Source organism: Struthio camelus, chromosome 1 (assembly GCF_040807025.1).
Source record: "Struthio camelus isolate bStrCam1 chromosome 1, bStrCam1.hap1, whole genome shotgun sequence".
NCBI lineage: Eukaryota > Metazoa > Chordata > Aves > Struthioniformes > Struthionidae > Struthio > Struthio camelus.
In genome coordinates this window covers 142,738,344-142,761,926 of record NC_090942.1, presented here as the reverse complement: position 1 = coordinate 142,761,926, position 23,583 = coordinate 142,738,344, and the positions used below count along the sequence as shown (strand labels likewise).

General features: G+C 42.7%; 2 protein-coding genes across 29 annotated transcripts in view; one reads left to right on the top strand and one right to left on the bottom strand.

Moving 5' to 3' along the window:
* GPR143 (G protein-coupled receptor 143) overlaps window positions 1-6,304 on the bottom strand; it is a 58,259-nt gene extending 51,955 nt beyond the window's left edge. For 5 of the 25 annotated variants that reach the window (XM_068921190.1, XM_068921357.1, XM_068921245.1 and 2 more), the window contains exons 1-2: window positions 5,627-5,795; window positions 3,722-3,770 (exon numbers count right to left, since the gene is read on the bottom strand). The gene's annotated coding sequence lies outside the window, so the exon portion shown is untranslated. Of the gene's footprint in view, window positions 1-3,721; window positions 5,421-5,626; window positions 5,819-5,879 lie in introns of those variants that run through there. The other 20 variants (XM_068921343.1, XM_068921327.1, XM_068921309.1 and 17 more) reach the window with 12 other exon arrangements.
* Window positions 6,305-6,523: 219 nt separating this feature from the next.
* SHROOM2 (shroom family member 2) overlaps window positions 6,524-23,583 on the top strand; it is a 133,837-nt gene continuing 116,777 nt past the window's right edge. For 3 of the 4 annotated variants that reach the window (XM_068920967.1, XM_068920958.1, XM_068920949.1), the window contains exon 1: window positions 6,524-6,775. In XM_068920967.1, coding sequence (XP_068777068.1) covers window positions 6,557-6,775 — 219 coding nt within the window. In that variant the 5' untranslated portion in view covers window positions 6,524-6,556. Of the gene's footprint in view, window positions 6,776-7,202; window positions 7,274-23,583 lie in introns of those variants that run through there. The other variant, XM_068920976.1, reaches the window with a different exon arrangement.

Below are 23,583 nucleotides of genomic sequence, written 5' to 3'. Positions count from 1 at the left end.
TTTGGCTCATTGCCTTTTCCTCTGTCTACAGGCCTAGTGAGTCTCAATTTCTGAACTGCATTCTGAATTTCTGAACTGCACTTTAAAGCTGAGCCAATAACATTATTACCAAATCATGGTCTTTTTCCTCTTGGTCACTCAGAGCCATAGTTAGTTCTGTCGCGAGCATTCTCACCCTCAGAAAACTGTTCTGAGGCACCGAGCGTTGTGTGCTGTTGTGTTGCTAACATGCCCTTACAATGTATTGTGCAACTCTGATGGCAACAGCAGTTGCCTTTAAACGGCACTGATTCCCAGAGGGCACATTCTCCATTACAAAACCTGCTTTAAGTTACATAGCAGGGACATACCTATTTCAATTTTTCCTTTCCTTTTCTCCTTCTTTTATTATCTGGTTACTCTGCAGTGGCAGGGATGAAGGGTATGCGAACATGCACTGGATGTAAAGGCACAGTGTAAAGACTTAGTGGTTTAGTTTATGATATATTGCATTCAGGGAAGAACTGCATGGGAGTCCGGTTATGCAGACAGTATGAAAGTCATTCTGGAAGCGTCTCTCAGGGGTAGAATTACGGCCTCATGAAGCTTGAAGACTAAGACGTTGTGGACACGGAGGGTGTATCTACATTGGTGGCTTTGTGCACTATGTCCTTTTTGGGAATGAAACTTCCTTACATTCACACCTGGTGGTCTATACAGACCACTTAGGCGCACCACTGGTTTGGAAATAAAGGCTTCTCTCCTGATGAAACGCATCCAGAAATTGTTCTCTGTGGAACTTGGAGAGCAACGTCAGGGCTGCTTTGATGCAATCTGTAGATATACTGGTAAATAAAAGGAGGTCAGGGAATAAGGTTGACCTATATACTTCTGACTGTCTACTGTCTTTGGCAGATCACACACTGACTCTGCTTGCTCTGCTTGAGCTAACTTTGTCTTTCCAAGTCTGTTATAGTGGAAATTAGCTCCTTGAATAGTGGAAATCAATGCGACTGATTCAGTTCATGCCATTTCGCCTCCAAAACAGGTATCACTCCCTGGCTGTCTTTTATTCAGCATAATAGACAAAGACATGGAGACCTCTTCCTCTTAGGTTTAATCACCCCAGCTAACTCTTACTTATTGCTAAATCCCTGGTTTATTTCACTATGGAAGCAGTCCATGTCTTAAGACCCACCATTTCAGGTGAGAATTGAACAAAGCTTGAATCAAAACCTCACGGGGATAAGAAATACCGGAATCCCATATGAAATGCTAACTCCTTCACTGATTTCAGCTTTGCAAAAACTCCTAGAGAAATAACACAGAAGCATGTTTTTGGTCCTAAAGAACTGAAGACACCAACATATATTTGAATATTTATCTGAAAGGCTGAGAACTTTGAGAGGTTTCTCCAGTACTAATTAGGTGATGATGAAGCCTCATTTGCAACACAGGAGAAACAAGATACACTTAAGAAAGATTTTGAAAGGACCTAAATCACATAACAGATACTCAGCTGGAATTTTTCAATATAGTACTTTTCATTCTGGAAAAATGGCTAATTTGTTGAAATCAAAGTGTTTTGCAGAAGAGGATGATTATTCTGAAGCCATCAGAGGAAACATGGCAGGTTCCCAAAGTAAACTCTCCTGTTTTCCAGACATGCCAGGATGTCTGTCTCACGGGCTGCTACCTAACCTGTTTCTCCAGGTTCTCCAGATTTTCAGACTCCACAAAAAAATGCCAGCAGCGCGGCAACCCTTGAATTACTTGACAATTCCATCCGCTTCTGCTACAGGAACTTCTTAGCGCTCTTTCAGTTGTTTTGGTCTTTGTGATGGCTATTTTCAAAGACACTAGAATTCACAGTATGTTTCACTAAATATCCTGGAAGCACTATACTGGGTTAATACTTGCTCCACATACAATACGGGTATGCAAGCCCTATAGTTTTCAACAGTAATATTAGAGATTACTGTGACAGTAGAATCGAGGGCCACAGGGACCTCTCCAGGAATAAGATATTCAGGTCCAAAACTCCTGTCTTGAAATCTGTTTTTCTCCTGAATTCTGGCAGTATTCTCACTGTGCAGCCACAACTCTAGCTTTAGAAAAGGGGTTTTCAAACCCTTTCATCTTCACTATAGAGATTATCCTACATATACATTTCTATATACACCACCGTTTCTTCCACCACTGGTGACTAAAATGATATTCCTTCAGCAGTTGTAGCAGCTGACTGCAGGGAAGAAGCTGCATTGGCACAACTACCGAACAGCTAGGCTTACTGCTCTGGCAAAACTCACTGAGGAGGTGTAAGAGTCTACTCTGTGTCCCTCCTGGAGGTTGCGACCCCTGTAACTGAGCTCACAGAACAGAATATGTGTCATGGCACAGCTGCTCCATGTCATAGCCCAGCATCTTAATTGTAATTGCCAAAGAATTATGCATGCTCTGGGGCATCATTTTTAAAATTTCGAACGGCTGAGGCAGAGAGGCTTTTTCTCTTCAGCCAACTGTGATGTTTGGTGGTAACCTCCAGCAAAGGAGTGGTAATAAACAGTGGGAGGCCATAATGGCTTAACTCACCTCAGCGCTTTACTCTGTAACTATGGGTTGGGAGCCTCAGCTTCTTTCAAACACCTCAGCTGCCGGTTGGGGAAAAAAGAAAGCCCATCTGGCACTGTAAGGTCCGTTACAGTGAATGTTCTCAAGACTAAAAGTAAAATATACTATTCTAGAGCCATTCTGCAGGTATCCTGCACAATTTAACGTAGAACTGAAAAAGTGTGCAGTATGAAAGAGTCTGTTAAGATACACCATTTAGAGCCAAAAAGGTGAAATAGGCTCTGTCTTAACAGCATACTGTTTAAACAAAATCCTGTCATACAGGAATTTATTCACAGTTTTGGTAGGGTTAATGACTAATTAAGGAACAGGTTAAAGATCAGTGCAACAGAAAGAAATAAGGCCTAGTACCTTCAGTAGAATAAAACTTCACTTGAAAATGGTAACTAAATCTATCAAGGTATGAAGGCACAGAAAAAATACTGTGGAAGGACTCTGCTTTAACATATAAAGTTTTTATTGTTCTAGAGGAGAAGCTCACAAACTTAGTATGACAATAAAGTTTGATAGCTCTTTTTGCATGTAGGAAGAAGCACTTGGGTCACTTGTGTATACCACCATAAAGTAGCTTTAGTAACATTAATGACACGTTATCGCAGTTTGAGCATCTCTGCTCTACCATACTGGTGATATTTACATCTTTTTGAGTTCTTAGTGTGAAAGAGTCTGTTACTTCTTTTCATACATTTATGGCACCCTGATGTAGCTTTCATTTCTACATTGTATTGCTAACTTTTATATCCTCGGGCAACATTTGGCAAATGCAAGGAGACATAAGGGAGAAAACTAAGAGTCACTGGGGTTTTGTTAGACAAATGCAGTTATTATTGACTTTGCTATCACAGAACTAAAAGTTTTATTTTAGTATACGCTGAGTAAATCCTTTGTTGGTTATGACTGTGCAAGACCCCAAGAAGGCTGCCAGAAATTACAGAAATTCAAGTAACAAAATTAATCTAATATTTTTAAAAGAGCACTAGTAAAACTCTCCAGTGGGTTTCTGAACAAGCTTCAAATCCCACAGAGAGGGAGGATATAGAAGATGTGAAGCAAAATTGATCAACATAACAGAAGAGAACTATGCTGCTTGGGTCTGGCAAATAATACTTACATGTATGAGGAACTTTATAGATAGGTCTCTCAGCTTTCCAGTGATAACCCTAAAGGAGATAAGGCAAGATAAGTCATTCAAAATAAAGAAGTCTGATTTCTGAACTGTTAATCGCAGGTGGAAGATCCCCTTGAAGAATAATGATCGACAGACCATTAGGCTCTAAGCGTTAAGTTAGAAAATTGTTCTCTACCAAGGTCTCCTTTAACTGGGAGTGTGAAAGCTTCTGAATAGTCTTTCTTTATGCTTTTCAGAGCAATGTTGCATTGAAAAATTTTACACTTTTTCAACTGCAAAACATGTCCACATTTTCCACTGCTGTAAATGACAGTAGCAGATTTAGACTTTCTTCATTTGGCTCACTTAACACAGCTGCCATTTCCTGACTCTACATATTCCAATGTTTAAAATCTGTACTCCTGTTTTTACATTGTTCTTCAGTAATGGATTTGTAAGACCAAGTCAGAAAGGCAGAATAGCAATATAAATCTTTAATTTCTTATGGACAATAAAAAGTTCCAGACCAAGGAGAATGAATGTTTGGCAGGTGAAAAAGAGAGGTTGTAAGGAAAAAAATCATTTTTGGAAGCACAAGTTGCTCTCATCATTTAGGATGCAACCCACTATATTCCACTCTCATTTCAATGTGCATACTTGGGGATAGGTTAACCTTCAAATCATTATTCTCCCCTCATTCTGTCCCTTAATCATAACGGAATATCAACTATTTGAATCAAATATTTCTCTCCTATCCATAAATCTCCTGCCTGTTACTGGGACTTGTTGACCTCAGATGCTCTCAATCCTGAAAATGACATCTTCTTCGGGTATTAGTACTGAATTAGTACTTCAGGCGATGTTTTAGGTATTACAGAGACAAATTACCTGCTGTCTTTGGAGCAAGACAGGATGATTTTCTGTGGAATAAAACAGCCAAAGCAGAAGTTGGAGAGTTACACAGGTGATCAGATTAGTTAATCTGAATGGCCAGCCTCAAAACGTACAATATGTGAACTCTCAGATATACACAAAACTTTGAAATCCCACTGTTTATACCACATATCTCCTTGAGACTACTTGTCTCACGTGGAAATGTTTTGAGGTTCGCTAGTCTTTCAGAAAATAAAGTACTTTCTTTTGCGTCTTGGATTCCTCCTGCAACAGTACGTCATGCATTCAGTACCAAAAAGGAAAAGGTGATTGTGTGCTGGTACTCTGACACTCCCCGCCAAATGTGGTCCTGATGCAAGCCACTGAAAGTTCATCTAAAGCAGGGGAGTTAAACTGAAAGCATGGAGACAAGCAAGAAATACGCAGTTCGTTCCCCACCTCGCCACTGACTCAGTGAAGAAACCGGACAACCCCCCAGACTCTGTTTCCCACCCATAAAAGAGTGTTTGCTCAAGGTGCAGCACTTCCACTTCCGCCCCGCTCTCCTCCGTCCAACTTTTGGCACCGCCTTTACGTAGTTGAAGCGACGGCACCGATCGCGCTCCCGCTCAGTTTGCAGTTTAGCTCGTTTTCCACCAGAGCCCGGCACCTGCCTGCACCCACCTCACCCGACCCTGGCAGCAGACGCCCCCCGGCCCGGCCGACGAAACCAGCTTTTCTGGCCACCGAGGTCTCAGGCCGCCGCGCATCAAAGCTGGCGGCGCCCCGGCGGGCGGAGGAGCACCGCCGCCGGCTCCCCCCTCAGCCTGCCGCCGGCGTCGGCCTGGGCCCCGGCCCCCTCCCCGCCGCCGCCGCCGCCGCCAGAGGGGCTCGGAGGGAGCAGGGACGGCGGGCGAGGCTCCTTCTGCCGCCCAGGTGGTGGATAACTTTGGGGAGGTGGGGGGCGGCCAAGCCGAGGCCGCCGGCGGCTCCCACCGCAGGGGCCGCGCCCCCCGGCCTCGCCCTCCATCTTGCCTCGCCGCCGCCTCCTCCCCAGCCGGCGCCGGCCCCCGCGCTGCAGCCTTCCCCTCCTGGCCGCCCTCGCCGCACACCGGCGCGGGGCGGGGCGGAGCGGGGCAGGAAGGGAAAGGAAGGACCTGCTCTCGCCCCGCCGCCTGGCCCGGCCCGGCGCGGTCCCTCGCCGCCTGGCACCGCGCGGGCGGAGCGTCGCCGCCGGGGGCAGGCCCTGCCCCTCCTGTTGCTGTGGGGCCGGCGCGGCGCCCGCCACCTGCTCGCCGCGGTTGTTTGGGCCCCGGCCCCATCCCCGGCGTGATCCGGGGCTGCAGACCCTCTCGCCGCCGAGGGGCCAGCCCGGCGGCGCTGGCTGGCGCCTTTGTCTGGCGGCCGGCCCACTGCGGCCGGGGCCACTCTCCTCCTCCTCCCTCTTCCCCTCCTCCTCCTCCTCGCCTGCTTCCCGCGGGGCCCTGGCGGCGGGCTGCCCCCCTCTCGGGGCCGGCCCGGTGGCTCCCCTGCGGCAGAAGGGAGGGGAGAGCGGGGCCGCCGCGGTGGGAGCCCCGGGTGGGAAGCGGGTCGTTGCCGTCGCGTCAGGGCGGGCAGGGGCGGCGCAGTCCTTCGCCGCCCCCCGGCACGCTGTCGCCGGCCCTCGGCGGCGTTTGCCCCGCCGAGTTGCCACAAGTTGGAGCCGCCCCCACCCCCCGTCTCCGCTGGGTTTTGGCCTCGGCGTGGAACAATACAGCGGGATCAAAAGGAGGAGGAGGAGAGTGTGGGAGGGGAGAGGAGGGGAGGGGGGGGGGGGAGCAGCCCTCTCTCTCGCCGCCGATGGGGCCGGGCCGGACGGGGCGGCTAGGGTGGCTCCGCGGGCCGCCGCACGCCGGCTGGCGCTAGGGAGCGGCCGGCAGAGGCAGGCAGGCGAGCCCCGGCCCCGACGGCCGGCGCGGGGGCGCCATGGAGGACGTGGGGCTGCGGGGCGGGCGGGAGCGGCTGCCCGGCGGCGACCCGCGCCTCAGCGCCGTGCTGGGGGAGCCGGGGCAGATGATGGTGATGGTGGAGCAGAGGGGAGCGGAGGGCTACAAGCTGGTGGAGGTGCTGCTGACCGGCGGGGCTCCCTGGGGCTTCACCCTGAAGGGCGGCCGCGAGCACGGCGAGCCCCTCATCATCACCAAGGTAAGGCGCCCGGCGGGGAGGGCGCTGTCATGGGGGCAGAGGCGCGGGGGTCGCGATGTTGGACGTGGTTGTGGGGACGGCGTCCGCCCCGGCGCGCCTTGTGCCAGCGCTGCCGTCCTTCCAGCCTTCACGGCGTTTCCGTGGCTGGAGAGAGAGACGTTGCAGCTCGCGGGGAGGCGAGGAGCGAGCCTGCAGCCTGCCGGGGCAGGGGGCCGGCCCCCTTGCCTGGCGGCGGCGGCCCGGGCCGCACCTGCGGCCGGCAGGAGCCGTTGGCGCCGCGGCCGTTGGCGCCGCGGCCGTTGGGGCCGTGCCGCGCTCTCTCGGCTGCCTGCGAAATGGGAAGGGCGCAGCCGGAGCCGGCTGCCCGGCGGCCGTACGTCCGCTGTTAGCTCCTGCGTTAGCGCGTTGGACTCTTCCGGAGAGGTGTTTTGAAAGCGAAGGGCTCCGCTCGCGAGTGGGCATGTGTGATCTGCAGGGCGTGAGTTTCTGGAGGGGCAGGTAACCGGCTGGTTGAATTTCCTCACAGGAGTGTATCCAAGCACCTCTTGGGGTGGCGTGTGCCAGCGCAAAATCAGCCGAACTTCAGCTGGCGGAGCATCCTCTGTTACTGCCTAGCTTCTCTCACTGTCTAGTTAAAAACCTTCCAAAATAATTCTGTGCGCTGATAGCTGCGCGCTGTGGAGAAGGTGGCTGGAGGGAAGGAGCTCCACTTCCTGCCCTGCACCGTCAGAGCTCCTCTGCAGGGCCCTTTCCTTGCACTGAGAGCCCTAGCAGAAACCAGGAGATTAATAAAGGAAAGACTAAACCTCGCTGTCCCAAACACTGAGGTTTCTCTGCTGTTGTTAAACTTGTAGATGCAAAATAATTGGGGCAACCTTTTGTATCCCCCCTTCTTCTTTAAACAAAAGGTCTTGTGGCTAGCGACAAATCCGTGCTCCAAAGGTGGGGGAGGGAGAGGCTCCTGGGTAAATGTGCCTGATTAAATATTTCTATTTTTGTTTTTTTTTTTTCCATGGCTTTTTGTATGTCCTTGTATACTGACAGCTTTAATCTCAGCGTACTGGGCATGAGTTAAAGAAGTACATCACATTTTCTAGGAAATGCTATTCATTTGGCTGTGTTTTGACTTATGAATCCCTATCCCCAGTAATAATTGAGGTATGTTGTTAAAGCAGATTTCTTGTTGCGCAGTGAAAAAACTTTAAAATGAATCCATGTGTAGTTGAAAATAACCCACATTAGCAAAACACATTTCACTTAAATTCTGTAGGAAAGAAATATATGCTTTTGGTTTGCTGACCTGAATCCTTCTGTCTGCATTTTAGAAGTGCATAAAGAGTGTCAGAGGTCAATAAATCATGTTCTGTCCACAGCAGAAATTGTCCTCCTCTTATTTTTTGGTTAATTTCATTGCAAGTTGTCCAGCTGATTCTTCTCTCCCACCCTTGAAACGCTTGCGTTATGGACTTTCCAAATTAGGACTTCTCATATAATCTTTTTCTAGATCTCTTCCCTACTGCTTGTTTTCCAGAAGAACATTCTACATCAGAAGATGTGTATGCTGAATAAACGAGTATGCATCTGTTTGTCTCTTACCGAGACAAACAGACCGATGTCTTGAATTACCGAGTATCAAAACGGGGGAGATCTGAGGAGAGGAGAAAAGAGCTACTTACGTATGTTTTAGCTAACAAGTGCAAAATCAAATAAGTCCTCCTTTCTGGTAATAGCTAATGCTACCTCTAAAGACAGGTCTTGGAGTGATGTTTATTCATAACGTTACCTGTCTATTAAGTAATACGCAAGTATTTGTGGCATGAGGATGTGGCTGTGGTGTACAGAGAGAAGTATCTGGGAATGGGAGTCTTTTAAATTGGGTCTGTTGCCCAAGGAATAATTATGTGGAACCACAGCCTTGATGCCTGTTCAAAATGCGTCACTGTGCAGAAGAGAAATCTTCCTAGGTTAGTGGTAGTGGACCCAGAAGAGACAGCCTGGATCATTTCATGGGTTCTCAGGTTTTGGAGTGTATTTTTATTTGCAGCTGTTTAGGTATAAAGAACTAGTTCTGAAACTAGGGACTGACGCTTGTGTCACCTGCATCCCCAGGACTCCAGTTCTTTAACTACAAAATCTTCCTCTTGGTTTGGCCCTCCTATCGTATTTGCTTGCTTGTTTTTTTTTTTCCTGTGCAGCTTTCAGTGGTGGAAAACTAGTGGAAAGAATTGCTTAGTGCCGCGTGGTTAAAACGGTCCCTCGGAGAAGGAGATGAAGTTTATCTGTTGTTTAAAGAGAGCCCTGAACTTGAGTCTCCCACTTCCTGAGTAAAAGTGCTTGATCATTAGGCCATCATAGAAAAAGGCAATACCACTTCATCAGTACTTCCTCCTTTTCCTGTGCTGCGTTTTGCTCCTTTTTCCAATAGGCTGATTGTTGTTCAGTGTGGCGGCCAAGAAAATCTACTGGATTTAAGAATACCTGCGGAAAAATTGCCAATTTTATGGATTCAAGCAGTGCTTAAATGTGAGCTCGCTATTGAGCTCTGTCTCACTCAAGTCCAGGGCTGTTCTGGGGAAGTGAAGATGTATGACATTAACTGCTGCTTTTTAAGGAGAGGAATGTGACAAGGTGTGAATGGAGCTTCAGATAGCAGCTACTTAAGGAGGATTTCTAAAATTCTGTCTGTCTCCTTTCTTACCACCAGCCCTAGAGGAAGATCAGTCTTGGAAGAAAGTTACTCCTTTATAGAGATGTTGGGAAGCCAGTGTCTTAACTGTTTCCGGCTTTCCTTAGCAGATGCGGGACAACTACCATAACTGTCTGAAAAGTAGCACCCAAAATACTATAACTGAAAGACATTAGCGAACAAGCTAATGTTGTTCATTTTACAGCTCTTCCCTTGTAGCAAGCTTCTTTGATGTTAATTTCTCTGGTTGTGTGGATATTTCACTTGTTAACAGGAAACAAAATGTTTTTCTAGCAATTATCTTTGGAGGCCTCTGAGGCAAGAAGAGCTGCAGAAACTATTTGGGAATTTCTTGTTTTAATTGACTAGATTTCAAGTTAATAGTGTCCTTTGATCCACCAAACTGCCAATAATCACTGAGAGAAAGGCATGCTAAACAGAAGAAAATCTATGTTTTCAGTCTCAGCAGGGAGATAAGCATGTGTTCAGCCACTGGAATGTTGGGAGAAAAAAATGCTTTACTCATGCAGCATGCAGGGAAAGGTCAAACTGGAGTCACACTGCTAATGCTCAGTAATAGGCTATGCCATGGAGGGGGGTGGCGGGCAGAATTAAGCTTCCCTCTTTCATGATATTGTTTGTTTCTGTAACTGAAACAAGACATAGAGGAATAGTCCTGAACTAGGCAGCTAGAATCTCAAGTTCATCCACCACGCAGAAATTTTGGGGTGGCTTTGTTTGTAAGTTTTTCTTTTTTTTAATCTCTTTCATTGTTGCTCCAATAGGCACAGAGAAAAACGGTGCGTGATACAGCTTGCTCAGTCTTTAGGTATAGTTGGTCTTCTGCAACTTGCCCCACCCATGTGCAAGCGTATTGCTCACTAATATGTACGAAAAAAGTCTTTTCATATTGCTGTCATGTGGCTTATTATTATTTTTGTATCTTTTAAAAAAAAAGTGCTTTACATTTTCTCTGATCCCTACCTGCGTAGGTGATGACATTCCAAAAAATTGCCCAAAGGCAACTTGTTCTTGCCTAATTTGGTATCTTGAAAGGACGGACTTGCTTTTTATAGTAACGTGTATTCCAACAAAAGATGAAATTACTACTCTGTGGACTTTAATTAGAAGTCTTACAAGCCATGGATCTCACTTTATTTTTTCCTTTTTTAAAAAAAAACAGGGTGAACTGGAGCATTGGAAATAATGAAAATGAAAAGTCAAGCTGCTCAAGTGTGAACCTTGTGAAAATCTGTGATAGCTGCACTATCTTGATTACTTTTACTTTAAAATGACTCTTATCTCAGATGAACAACTTGTACTGTCATTCACAGCGCTGGTTATCGGTGATGGATAGAAGGCAGTGGTATACAACTCATTTCACTTGCTGTATTAACAAAAAGCTTAAGAACTCTGAAGCTGTTCTGCAGTCAGCATTATCCTTATTACATTAATAAATTTGAAAAAAAGATAGTTTGTACCTTTTAAGAAAGATTGATTTGCCATTTAAATAAATTCCTCTTGAGTATCAGCATTACCGGAGCCTACAGCCATACCTCCTCAAGCTATGATCTCATTGTAGGCTAATGAAGGTAGGGCTTGGCTGATATTTCAACAAGATTTCCAAGTGAAACCTGGATTGTTGTGAGTAGTTGTGTTGTTGATTTAGTAGATAGAGTTCTTGTCTCCTGAATCAGTGCTGAATTCGTGCCCCGGCTGGAGGTGCTGTCTTTCAGAGGGGAAGCAGTATGGGACAGCCTATCTAACCCTTGTTTATTCCTCTTAATTCCATTGCACTTCCCTAAGCGTTCCTGTCTGTGCTTAGGTGCAAACTGTAATTTGTTTAAACTAATTATTAAAATTGTTTAAAGTAATGCTTCTGTATTGATTGGCTGCAGAACTTTTCCATGCTACCTGAATCAATTTGTTATTTCAGTAGTGAGTGAAATTATTACTGTTTTCATTTAAGTAAGCATTAAAGCTATACCTAAAAGCAATTACTTCCATTGATATAGTGGAACAATATTTGAAAAAAAAAAAAAAAAACTTTAATGGTGGTATGTATAAGTAAATCAAAAAACCACGTTTTTCTTCTCTAACTTAAATACACCGTTGGATCCCTCAAGTTAATTGTTTGAGGTGAGCTACTTTGCTCGTGGACGTTAACAGTGCTTAAACCTGGCTGTGAAACTTGATGTCCATGAAACCAGCATTTAGTGGTAATCCCTGGGGGCTACTGACTACTAGATAAATGAATTGTCATTTGCATGAATAGTTGGTTTATAAATTATTAGGAGCTACAGTACTGTGGCTGAGAAAAAGAGTTTCAATCTAGTTCTCCCCATCTTGCAAATTTTTCAGTCCTTTCTTCAGTTCTAGAAAGGTAACACATGAAGGAATTAGACATATGGTATGGGGCATACCTGAACCAAGGATGTCAGGCAGCCAGTCAGCAATTTAAAGAAATGTATCACGTCACATTGAATATATCTTTTCAAACTCTTGCTTAGTTCTTTAACTCGCTGCGTTTGGGGAAAAAATGGTCTGAGATGGACTGTCTCCTTCTTTGTGTTACTAAGTTTGATAGTAGAGGTATTCTAGGAAATGTCTATGAGAATGAAGTTTCTGTTTTAGAACTTAAGTAGTATCGTGCTGCTATTTCTCTCTTCTGTTTGTCAGCTACGTTAAAAGTTTTTTTTCTTTTGAGTGTTGTGCTGATTTGAGTCGTGTTTGCATTTGTGTCTGGTTGCTGGATCCAGGTCTTAATTATTGGTGGAGGGGAGTTAGTTTTCTTTGATTCAAGAAGATGTTACTACTTTTTTTCTTTGATAAACTGATTGGCAAAGGGAGAGCTCTCGGTTTATCACTTTAATTACTGCTGAATAAGCTCTTTTTTTGAACTGTTAGCGTATTGGCAGAATTATGCAGGTGACTTATGCATGTGTTGTGAATGGTCCAGCTTTGGAAGTCTGAAGCTCGGAGGAAGTTGGTTTGGCCACAGTATTAACGGGTAAAGTGCCACCAGTATTGCAAATTCTGTTTTGAAGTTAGCTTGGGTATTGCTACGCTATGTTATACAAATTAAAAAGTGAAATGAGAAATTCAGTTGAAATGAGAGGATGTGTCTTGAAAAGTTTCAAGTCAGTCTCATGACATGCTCGTAAGGCAGCATATTAAAATGGTGTGCGTACTTGCAGTACTGAAACAATGTGCATTTTGCCTTTGCACGTTTCTCACTACCTCATACGACAGAGATCATTCTGAGAAGGAGTCAGAAAGCTGTGTTTAAAAACAAAACAAAGAAACTTCCTTGTGATAAGTAAACTTTTAACATCTAAACCTACCAGTTACTTCAAATTGCTTGCTTTCCTCTCCTCTGTATTTCCCAGTCATAGCTACTTAAGCAAAAATTGTCAAATCTACCATGATTTCTGATTAAAAGCAGAACACAAACCAAAACATTCACATCTGTTAAGTCTGGCAGAATAATTGGTGGGTTTTATGAGAAAAGGTACTGCAACAGGCATTAGATGGCAAAATTGCCTATCCATTTGAATGTTTATTAATTTGATTTATTTAAAGTACAGTTTGAACTTGTTTTGTTGTTAGTGTCGGTTGCTACTTTTCAGTATGAATTTTGGATGTCACCATAGTCAGTGAGTGGTAGCATTAACATAAAAATAAAAGACCAGCGAGGGACCTCTAGCTATTGCTTGCTGTTGCCAGAGGATTGCCAGAAATGCCATTTATTACTTAGTTATACGTCATGTTTTTTGTTTTTTGGGTTTTTTTTTAAGAGGAAAAAACAATGCGGGTTTATGTGATGTTTATGCATATGGTACATACGTAGTCTATTGAAAAAGCATGTATTTTTTCCAGGAGAACTTATTCGTTGTGTGTTCTCCCACTTAATGAATATTTAAAGTAAGGGAGCGTGGAAAGAACAAGGTAAATGGGAAACGAAACCTGGTCATGAATAGATTAGAGAAAACAACTGTTTAGTAGTGACCGAGCCAGTATTATGTCACTCACTTGAGCTCCTTTTCTTGAGGAAAGCCATTTCTGTTTAGACTTCATGTGGCCTTGTGATCGATACAGAGAATACTTAATGTGTATATGGAGCTACTTCTGTGGCTCATTTCATTACTGAAATTTGAGACAGGTCCCAGCCATTAAGCAGAGTTTTTACATGTTGTACATGTAAAAATGATATTGTGCATGAAGAATTTCTCAGAAGAGATAATGTAAAAATTGGTTCAGTTATGTTGAGACTTCATCCACTTAATCTATGCAAAATTGCTCCTTGTTTTCAGTGTTTTGAGCCTATTTGACTTGAGATCAACTAAAGATTTGCCTTTTTTATATAAATATTAAGAAAAATATTGATGCCTCTGTAAAGCTGATGAAAGTATTTCAGTTTTTTTTGCTTTCTTTTAAAATAAGAAACAAAACCTGGCAGCCTTCTAATTCCACACAGGATGATGTTTTTAGTTTCCTAAAGACTGTGCAGTAGGCTTTTTTATTATTATTATTACTTCAGAATAACATTCCCACTCTGGTCATGGATTTTAGTAGTTCTAATTTTTGTACTTCCTGCAACTTCACAAATACTGTCAAGCTATAGCAAAGCAGATTTTAAGGTTTACAGAGTGAATCACTGAATGCACTTTGGTTGAAAAGCTGGAAAAAGTTCTATGATTTGAAGTATAGCCAGTTTTTAAATTCAGAGGGTTTCTGAAAATCAACCTAGCAGTTTAGTTGTAAGATATTTGTATCCTTTATATATACTTTGCCAAACAGCAGACTTCTGGTGGTGTTCACCAGGACTTAAGTTAAATTTCTAGTAGAAGTAGGTACCTTTGGAAAGTGATTTGTAGTGTTTAAATTAGACATAACTTAGGTGCTCTGAATTGCTTTTGGAAGGTGCCTACCATTTGCTGTCAACTCTGTAAGAAGGTCAGGAAACCTGTGCTTCCTTGGTAAGTACCTAGGATACGTACACTGGGTACCTAAAGTTAGATGAAATATACTCGAGCGAGATTATCGTCTGTTTATTTACAATGTGTGTGGCTTTATGTAAAACTGTTGGAAAACCCTTTATTCTTCTCAACGTGCTTTGTTTCGGAACATGACAATAGCATAACTTTCCAGCTCGATTTATCAAACCAATCAGATGAGAATCATAACCTACCAAGGACTGTATTTGCAAAGTTGGGAGAGAGTTTCCTTCCCCTCGTCCTCCACCGTGTAAGTTAATACAGTATCAGTATTCCGTGTTGAATTAATTCAGAACATTCTTGGTAAGCACAGATCAGGTCACAAAGATAAGTAGTTGGGGGGTTTTTTGAGTGGCCTTTACATGTACCTGAAGGTCATCGTGGAATGCCTGATTCCTCAAAAGAGAATGAGCCCACTGTTTGTTAAATGCTAGAAATCCAGCAAATTATTGCCTTGAGAAATTAAGCAACTTGTCAGGTACCCGATTCTTAAGTTGGATTGTAAATAATAGAATGCTCCTTTTTTTCTATAAAGGGAAATATATGAAGTAAAATAGAAACACATGGAGTAGAGTGTTTGATGGTGGAAAAGAGCTAGTTATTTCAAGGTTCTTCTGAGTCTTCATGGAGCATCAAAATTGATTGGACGTTTTAAGCTCTTTAGGAAGGTGCTTAATAGCACTGGCTTCGAGGGATAGGCTCCAAATCTTGTGTTCCTGTATTTCTTCCCCCATCCCTTTTAAAAAATAAGCCTTCACCTCTGCTACCAGCCCATTTTTTCCCCACTTCAAGTCTCTTTTGCTCCATTTCTAAATTATTCTTCTTCAGCATTATTTAAATTCTTCTACTTATTTACCCACATTCATCAACCTTGATGTTTGGGGTTGGAAATATGTTGTCATGTTTCTTGGATACATAGTTTCTAAGGAATTGTACATACTCCAGAGCATTTTGATCAATGCAGTGTAGCCCATTGTTCAAGGGAGTAGAAAGTGCGAAAAATATTACTCTGACTGAAGGCTGGAAACAGAGAATATGGGGATCTCTACTGAAGTGGTTGAGAGCTCCAGGCTGTCTCGCTTTGGGTAATAACAGTGCGATTTCATTCTTCTTCTTGCAATTACTTTTCTGACTGAAATGCCTTGTAGAAGGTATTTGGATCACGATTAAAGGTCCTTTCGTTACTGTGGGTGTAGGTGGCCTTATCTGTGATCCTTTCTTTGCTCCAAAGCAAAGAGCTTGGGCTCTTGGCTATTCTGTCAATCTCGTTTGCGAGATTTTGGCTACTTCTGTACCAACAGTTTTGAGTTTTCTCTCCAGGCGGGAGTTCAGTCCTTCGCTGTGTGTTCATGTATCATCTAGTACAGTGGGCTGTTTAATTTTTTGGTAGTAATAGAGGCAGATATCTCTGATCAATTTGGAAAAGATTGTCAGAACGCTCTTGCTGATGTGTGACGTTGCATTCAATTTCACGTGTGACACTGAATTCAATTTGGGCAAGCTCAGGAAGTGCGGTCTGGGTGAGTGGACAGTGAGGTGGATCGAGAACTGGCTGGATGGCGGAGCTCAGAGGGTTGTGGTCAGTGGTGCAGAGACTAGTTGGAGGCCTGTAGCTAGCGGTGTGCCCCCCCCCCCAACCCAGGGGTCAGTCCTGGGTCCAGTCTTGTTCAATATATTCATCGGTGACCTGGATGAAGGGACAGAGTGCACCCTCAGCAAGTTTGCTGATGATCCTAAACTGGGAGGAGAGGCTGTGCTGCCCTTCAGCGAGACCTGGACAGGCTGGAGAGCTGGGCGGAGAGGAACCTCCTGAAGTTCAACAAAGGCAAGTGCAGGGTCCTGCACCTAGGCAGGAATAACCCCATGCAGCAGGACAGGCTGGGGGCTGACCTGCTGGACAGCAGCTCTGCAGAGAAGGCCCTGGGAGTGCTGGTGGACAAGTTAAACATGAGCCAGCAGTGTGCCCTTGTGGCCAAGAAGGCCAATGGTCTCCTGGGGTGCATTAGGCAGAGTGTTGCCAGCAGGTGGAGGGAGGTGCTCCTGCGCCTCTCGTCAGCCCTGGGGAGGCCTCCCCTGGAGTGCTGTGTCCTGTTCTGGGCTCCCCAGGACAAGAGAGACATGGAGCTGCTGGAACGAGTCCAGCGGAGGGCTACAAAGAGGATGAGGGGACTGGAGCATCTCTCCTCTGAAGAAAGGCTGAGAGAGCTGGGCCTGTTGAGCCTGGAGAAGAGAAGACTGAGGGGGGAATCTCATCAACGTGTACAAGTACCTGAAGGGTGGGTGTCGAGAGGATGAGGCCAGACTCTTCTCTGTGGTGCCCCGTGACAGGACAAGAGGCAACGGGCACAAACGGAAACACAGGCAATTCCATCTGAACGTGAGGAAAAAATTCTTTCCTGTGAGGGTGACTTGAGTACAGGAACAAGTTGCCCAGAGAGGTAGTGGAGTCTCCTTCCCTGGAGATATTCAAAAGCCGTCTGGACGTAATCCTGTGCAACGTGCTGTAGAGGACCCTGCTTGAGCAGGGGGATTGGACGAGATGATCTCCAGAGGTCCCTTCCAACCTCAACCATTCTGTGATTCTGTGATTTTGTTATCCTGAAAGTGTGGCATAGCCCTCTGAAATTAATTCTGAGCTTTTTTTAAGTGGTAACTTATGAACTTCAGTCTCAGTTGCACTTTTTTAAATGAAAAGAGATCCAAATGTTAGTAAAACTTTAAAATGGTTAGATGCTTTATTTTTGGAATAAGTGCTTCATCCTCAGTCATTCTGCTATATTCTCTCTGCAGTGGACTTGTACTGAGTTCTGAATAGCTAAAGTAGACTGGTACTTATCCATGAGAAGCTAGAGCGTGCAATGCATTTGTTCAAAATTGAGGCATAGCTACCTACTGCTGTGCTCAAATTTGCAGCTTCAGCACTCTTCTTCAGTGAAATAGCTAATCGTTCCCAAAATCCCTTCACAAAGCTGTAAACCCAGGTTATTTTGGATTTTTTTCTCTCTTGAGATAACGCATACTTTGTTATAGACTTGCTTTGAAAGCTTCCAATACAAGCCATGAAACAAAGCCGTATCTCCCAGTTTCCCAAATATGTGTAAAATGATTCAGCATCCTTTAGGAAATAAACCTCTGATGTTGGTTCAGTGAATACTTTTAAAAGTTATTGTTAGGGTAGGGGTTAACAATATTTTATTTGGAAGCTGCATATTTTCAGTAAAATACTATAATCATTTAAGATAGTATTGTAGAAACATGATTTCGTGGTAAAGGAAGTGAAACGCTTCCTACACAGTATCAGTTAGTCATCACTATTAATTTTCTTAAACAAATGAGATGCGAAAATGAGTTTGTGGGTGTCTAGCTGGCTGATGTCTGATATAACCGATACTCCAACTCCTGATGAATATTTAGATTCTGGAGAATGAAAAACATTACAGTATTGTGAATAGTTTTCTTTACCCTATAAATACATGTTTTCTTTACACTAGAATAAAAGAGAACATTATATTTTCATAGGAGACAATTGCAGTTGCCATTTTTTGGTAAGGAATAGGAAAGCATCCTTTTCACAATCATTCATTTAAATTAAAAAAAGATGAAAAGGCATTGTGTTGATGTAAGGTGTTTTGTTTATGTGTTTATATATGGAAAGACGTAAGTTCAGGGAAAACTTTAGGCTTTGTGTATTTGTTAAATATAATGTTTATAATTAAGACTAGATTTTAGAGAAATATACTTTCAAAATTAGGATTTCATTTAAACAATTTGTAATTTGAAGTTCTTACATGTCAGCACTTCAGTAAAGTATATTGATTTCTAAATATAAAGGCTGCTGCAAAATTAAAAATCAATGTCTCGTTGCAAGGCTGGAAGAGAACCTAGTATTTATTTAACGTCGTAAATGCTATTCTGATGCCATATGGTTATTTTTACTTTTTCAAAATTGCTAGGGCAAACTTTAAAGCTAGGGTAAACTTCTTCCCCCCTTTTAAACTATATATTCTTAGTATGTGCAAGAATTCTTGTATTTTCCATTCTTTTTCCTTTCCCCTATTTTGTAAAAGGGAAGAAAATCCATCATTTTGCTCTCCAGTTCATAAAATTTAAACTACAGTGATATATTAGCAAAATAAATTTTATTTCTACAGTCTTCACCTTCTGGAAACTTCATGTCTTTTCTGACTCCTGGGGGAGATGGCTATCCAGAGCAGGGAGGAGGACTATGCATTTTCCTGTCACGCCTTCGACACCTGCATAGTTTCTGTGATTGCTCAGTCTGATGTTAGGGAGGGGTATAAGGCAAGTCTTGTGTTGCTCAACTGAATTTCTTCTGGCTGATTAAGGAGAACTTCATCTAAAAAATGTGATAGCCATGACCTATTATGTCAAAGGTGTAGGTGATTAAAATGTGATGGTAGAGAGGCATGTGGTGCCTTGGCGGTTTTTTTGGTTCCATGCAGCAAGTGACAAGTCTGAGGTTTACAAAGCTTCAAAACAACCATGTGAGAAGCATCAGAGGAACTGAAAATGTTAGTGAATTGGAAATTGGGAGACCTAAACAAATTGCCTGTTTTTCCATAGATTGCATGTGTGCCTGTGCGCAGTTGTATGGCATCTTTGCCTCGGTCTCTAGGGGCTGAATAGGAATAACAGTTCCTAACAGAGTCCATTTCTCGTGAAACAGACCTGAGACTGAAGTGCTGAAATATTATGATGACAAAGACTTTGTGATCTTTACAGTAAAAATAAAAACAGTCTTCCTGGAAGGCTACAACTGTGCAGTTCAGTCAGGAATAAATCCTTCTTCACAACAGAAAACAATCCTTAAAGCTTGTGTATCTCCATAGTGATGTAGACATAAATAATGTACTGAAGTGAGCAAAAATTAAACTGCATTGTCTACCCAAAATGCACAGATGCTCTCAATGCATCTGGAAAGTAGAAAAGAGTAATGCAGTGAGAGAGGCTGTCAGCACTTGAATGGGAGGAAGAAAAACCCTGATACAGACCTCTTGTAGGAAAGGCCAACCAGACTTTTGAATCTGAGAGATTTGAAGCATTTGTTAGCAATAAAGCTTCATAAGAAAATAACTTTTGTAGCCAAAACATACGGCTCTGCTGACCCCTTGAATTTCCTTCGATTTCTCACGGCTGTGACTTGTTTACAGCTCCTTGATAGAAACGTACTGTCGGTGGCTTCAAGACTGATAGTGGTAACATGGTTTATCATCGTCTTTAAGATGATGGCATAGGATACAGGTTTCAGTAGAATGAAGGGAATGTGTATTTGTTTTCCTCTAACTGCAGCTGAACTTAAAAGTTTCGTTTCTTCATCTGCACATTACCAGCACTAACTGAAGGTTCGTGTGAGCTCCAGTACATTGTATCAATGATTTGTACAATCACTCCTTAACCTATTTCAACCTAAAGGTGTTGGGCTAGCTCAGGCTTTCCATTTGAAATCCAGTGCTGCAAATAGTAGGTCTTTAGCAGCCTAGTTTATTTTGTTGGAAACTGCTTGGGGAAGTGTTGCATGCACAATTTAATTAGCAGATTAGAGGGAGTGGAGATGAGCAGCAGGGAGTGGCAGCACTGGTATACAGTCGCACACCCTGTAGTGGCTTACAGACCGTAGTCCCACTGACTTGCAGGGGAAGTCAGTCTGACGCACAGAAGTCATTTTGTAAAACAGGAGATAAGCACTGTGACTTTGAAGTTTCATTAATTAGCAATCCAAATGCAGACCTGTGCTCTGTCTTCATTTCATAATTCCAAAAACTGCTTCCAGCCCTCCTGCTTCTTTTGAGCAGAAAACGGCCACTAACTCTTACTAAGATCCTGGTAAAAAGAAAAAGCTTTTGCTTGTTTTTATCTTTGACTATGCTGAATACTTCACATATGAACATCTAGGTGAATGTGTTTGCTAAATCAGCACTAAGTAAAGTAATGACATATTGCAACGAAGTCTGGGTCTGTTGTGGATACCTGCTTGTCTTGATGCTTGGGATTTTCTGGGATATTTGATTGCTACTGATTGCAGTTCATAATGGCCAGTTTTTCTTCTCTTTGAGTTCTGGAGAAATTTCTTTCAGGACTTTTTGTGCAGCTTGTTTTGGAATGAAATAAAAAATTAGTTGTGTACTTTTTAATAACATTTAGCCCATTAATACTGCTAGGGATTACTTCGTATTTAAATAATTTTGGATTTTGGAGAGAAAAGTCATGCTGTAGATTTGTTGAACTTTTTTTGTACCAAATCCAGTGCTAATTTAGGAAGTATAATTCTTTTTAACTTCTTCCTGGCCACTGGAAAGTTGCATCTAGATCTAGACAGTTACAAACCATTCTAAACAAAATTCTCCAGGCATACGTTTTGCTCTATTAATAGTGAGACTGGCTTCCACCTTCTAAATCATTTAACAATTAAAGTCAATGCCCTGAAAAAAGCCCCCCCCCCCCAAAAAAAAAAAAAACCCAAAACAAATGAAATCACAGGCTTCCGGCACTGGACTGTATCTCTCTTGCCCTAAATGGATGAGCAGAAGGAAGAAGTATACAATTGGGCTGTGAAATTTAAAATTTATCATGTATGCTTGTAAGGAGTATGAATCAGGGTTGCACATATAACACTATCTTAATTACAGAATTCTCACATGGTTCTGTGGAGTGATTTCCTCTGTAATTTTGATAATTTCTTAATAGTGTGTGTATGCGTAGTGGCGAGCTTCGTATTTATTTTTTAAGCTGACGAGAAAAAAATCTGGTAGCCTAGAGGTATCAATGTCATTTTATCAACTGAGCTGCAATTGCTAACAGGAGCAATGGTAGGCGGTTGTTTCCTGCAGGGGTCAATACTAAGGGGAGTTTCGTGTCTTCCCAACTAGGTTTAGGTTACTCCACTGCCAAGGGTATGTGTGATTCAAGAGCTCTGTTTCCAGGTTCTGGAGGGAACATGTTGCAGTCGCCTCTTTCTACTTCCCAATACTTGATTGTAGCCTTTTCTGAATTTCCTTTAACCTGTTCCACTCTTGCCTCTTTTTTTGCCTAGGAGCCTTTATTCCTTATTATCCTCCGCACTTGCCTGGTTCTGGACTCCATTCAACAGATGAAAACAGCCAAAACTACTAGTTTTTATTGCTTTATTATTTCTATCCCTAGCTCTGAATCTGATTTACCTTGGTCAGCTGCGTGCAGTCTGGCATACGTGGTCTGTGTCCTTTTTCCTTGTCACCTCTTTGATTAAAACAAAACGTTTACCGTGGCATATCTCCTCAGAGGACTCATGCTCACCTGAGACTTCTACTAGCCGAACACTTTCCAAGGTGTTTAACTCGAGCAATACAAGGTCTATATGCATATAGACATGTGAACGTGCTAGACTGTGAAATACACCTCTTTTATTGAAGCAGGAAGCATTAGAATTTTTCAAACAAAAAGTTTTCATTTTTTTTTAACATAGGCATTTATTTCTTATTTTTCTTTCTTGAATTGTTTCTTGGAACTGGATGAACTGTTTCAGTTTAAATTTAACAAAATATTTGGGTTTGAGGCTGACCTGCAGAAAGAAAACATTCTGCCTAACTGATTAAAGTATGGCAGATTCATCAATCACTGAAATAAAGCATGGTCTGACAATGGGAAGCATCAGACAACTTTATGATCAGTGAGGTGGCCAATACCACTGATGGTTAATTAAATAAAGGGGTCTTGGAGTAGGATAAGGATGGAAAATGTTCTTTGCCAAACCATGGCTTAGACGCTATTTTATTAAGAAGGTATAATATAGAAATCAGAGCAACAAAAAGATATCTACACTTGTTTGTATTGAAATATGCAGTATAATGACCAGGAGTTGGAGAACTGAGAGGACAGTGTGCTTTGGGTTTTGTTGGTGGTGGTGATGCTGTGTTTGAAATTTATGCATCTGCTTTCTGGATTCAAAGCTGGAGTACGTATAAAAGACTGTGACCTGGAAAAGTGTCCTGAATATTGGTATGCAACAGAGCACATGAGTTTTTCCTGTTACTGCGAGTTGTGCAGCCAAAATGTTGTCTCATTTAGCTTTAGTTTATCTGATAGTTAGTTTTGAAGAATATTGTGTCTAGCCAGGTTAGTGAATGTTTTGCAGTGTTTGGTGATAGTTGTCCAGGTGATGTTTAAACTGTAGCAAAGAACCAGAAGAACCTTTCTGAGATATTCTGAGAGTTATTTTTCTTTCAGATTAGGCTGTGAGTTGAGGCAGGAGGGGAATTACTAACTAGTTTTGCATTTATAAAACAGAACTGGCTTTAATATATAATGACAGAAATGGAATTTTTCCCTTCTTGAGCATATATTATTCAAACCTTACAGTTTTGGAAGGAAAGCAGGGATACCGTATGACCTCCAGTGCATTCAGATATTTTGTATTTGTGAGTTTAAAAAAAAAGGGAATTTCAAATGCATTTTCTTTTATCTGATTTAAGTTCCCAGATCCATTTCCTGAACTGACCAAAATTCTCATGATGAATACCAGTTTCTTTAAAGGTTTCAAGGTTATATATTTGAAATTAAATTTCCAAGTTCATAAACTTTAATTTCTGAAAGCCAAACCTCAGTCTCACAGCGCACAGAGATTTGTTTTCAGTGCTTTATCTCTGTTATAGCACTTCTTGTTTCATGCAGTGCAACCTGTGGCCACAGAACAGGTACTGTCTTAGAAGCCATTGACTTTAAGAAGAACCAAGATTCAACTTCACATGAAAAGTTAAACATTGAGATTTGAGAGGCAATGCCATCGTGAAAGAGAGTGAATGTGATCTTCAGTGTTTTTTAAACAGCAGTACAGTCACCATAAATCGGAGGTGCTTTTTAAACCTCTGTAGCTTGCCTCACTGACAGTTGACACAGACTTCCAGTTTATAAAGAGGACATTGAAAATTGACTAAAGTGCTAGAAAGAGGTATATCATTCACTAGGAAACGGCAAATGTATTTTACTGATGGAAACTGAAAAAAATACCCATCCTATTAACTTTATCAAAATAAGTTCAACTCCAGTGTGTATAGATCTGCAGAAAACCAAAACACGATAGGTTTTTAATTTAGCAAACATGAAGACTTACCATAGTTGAAATAACAGTA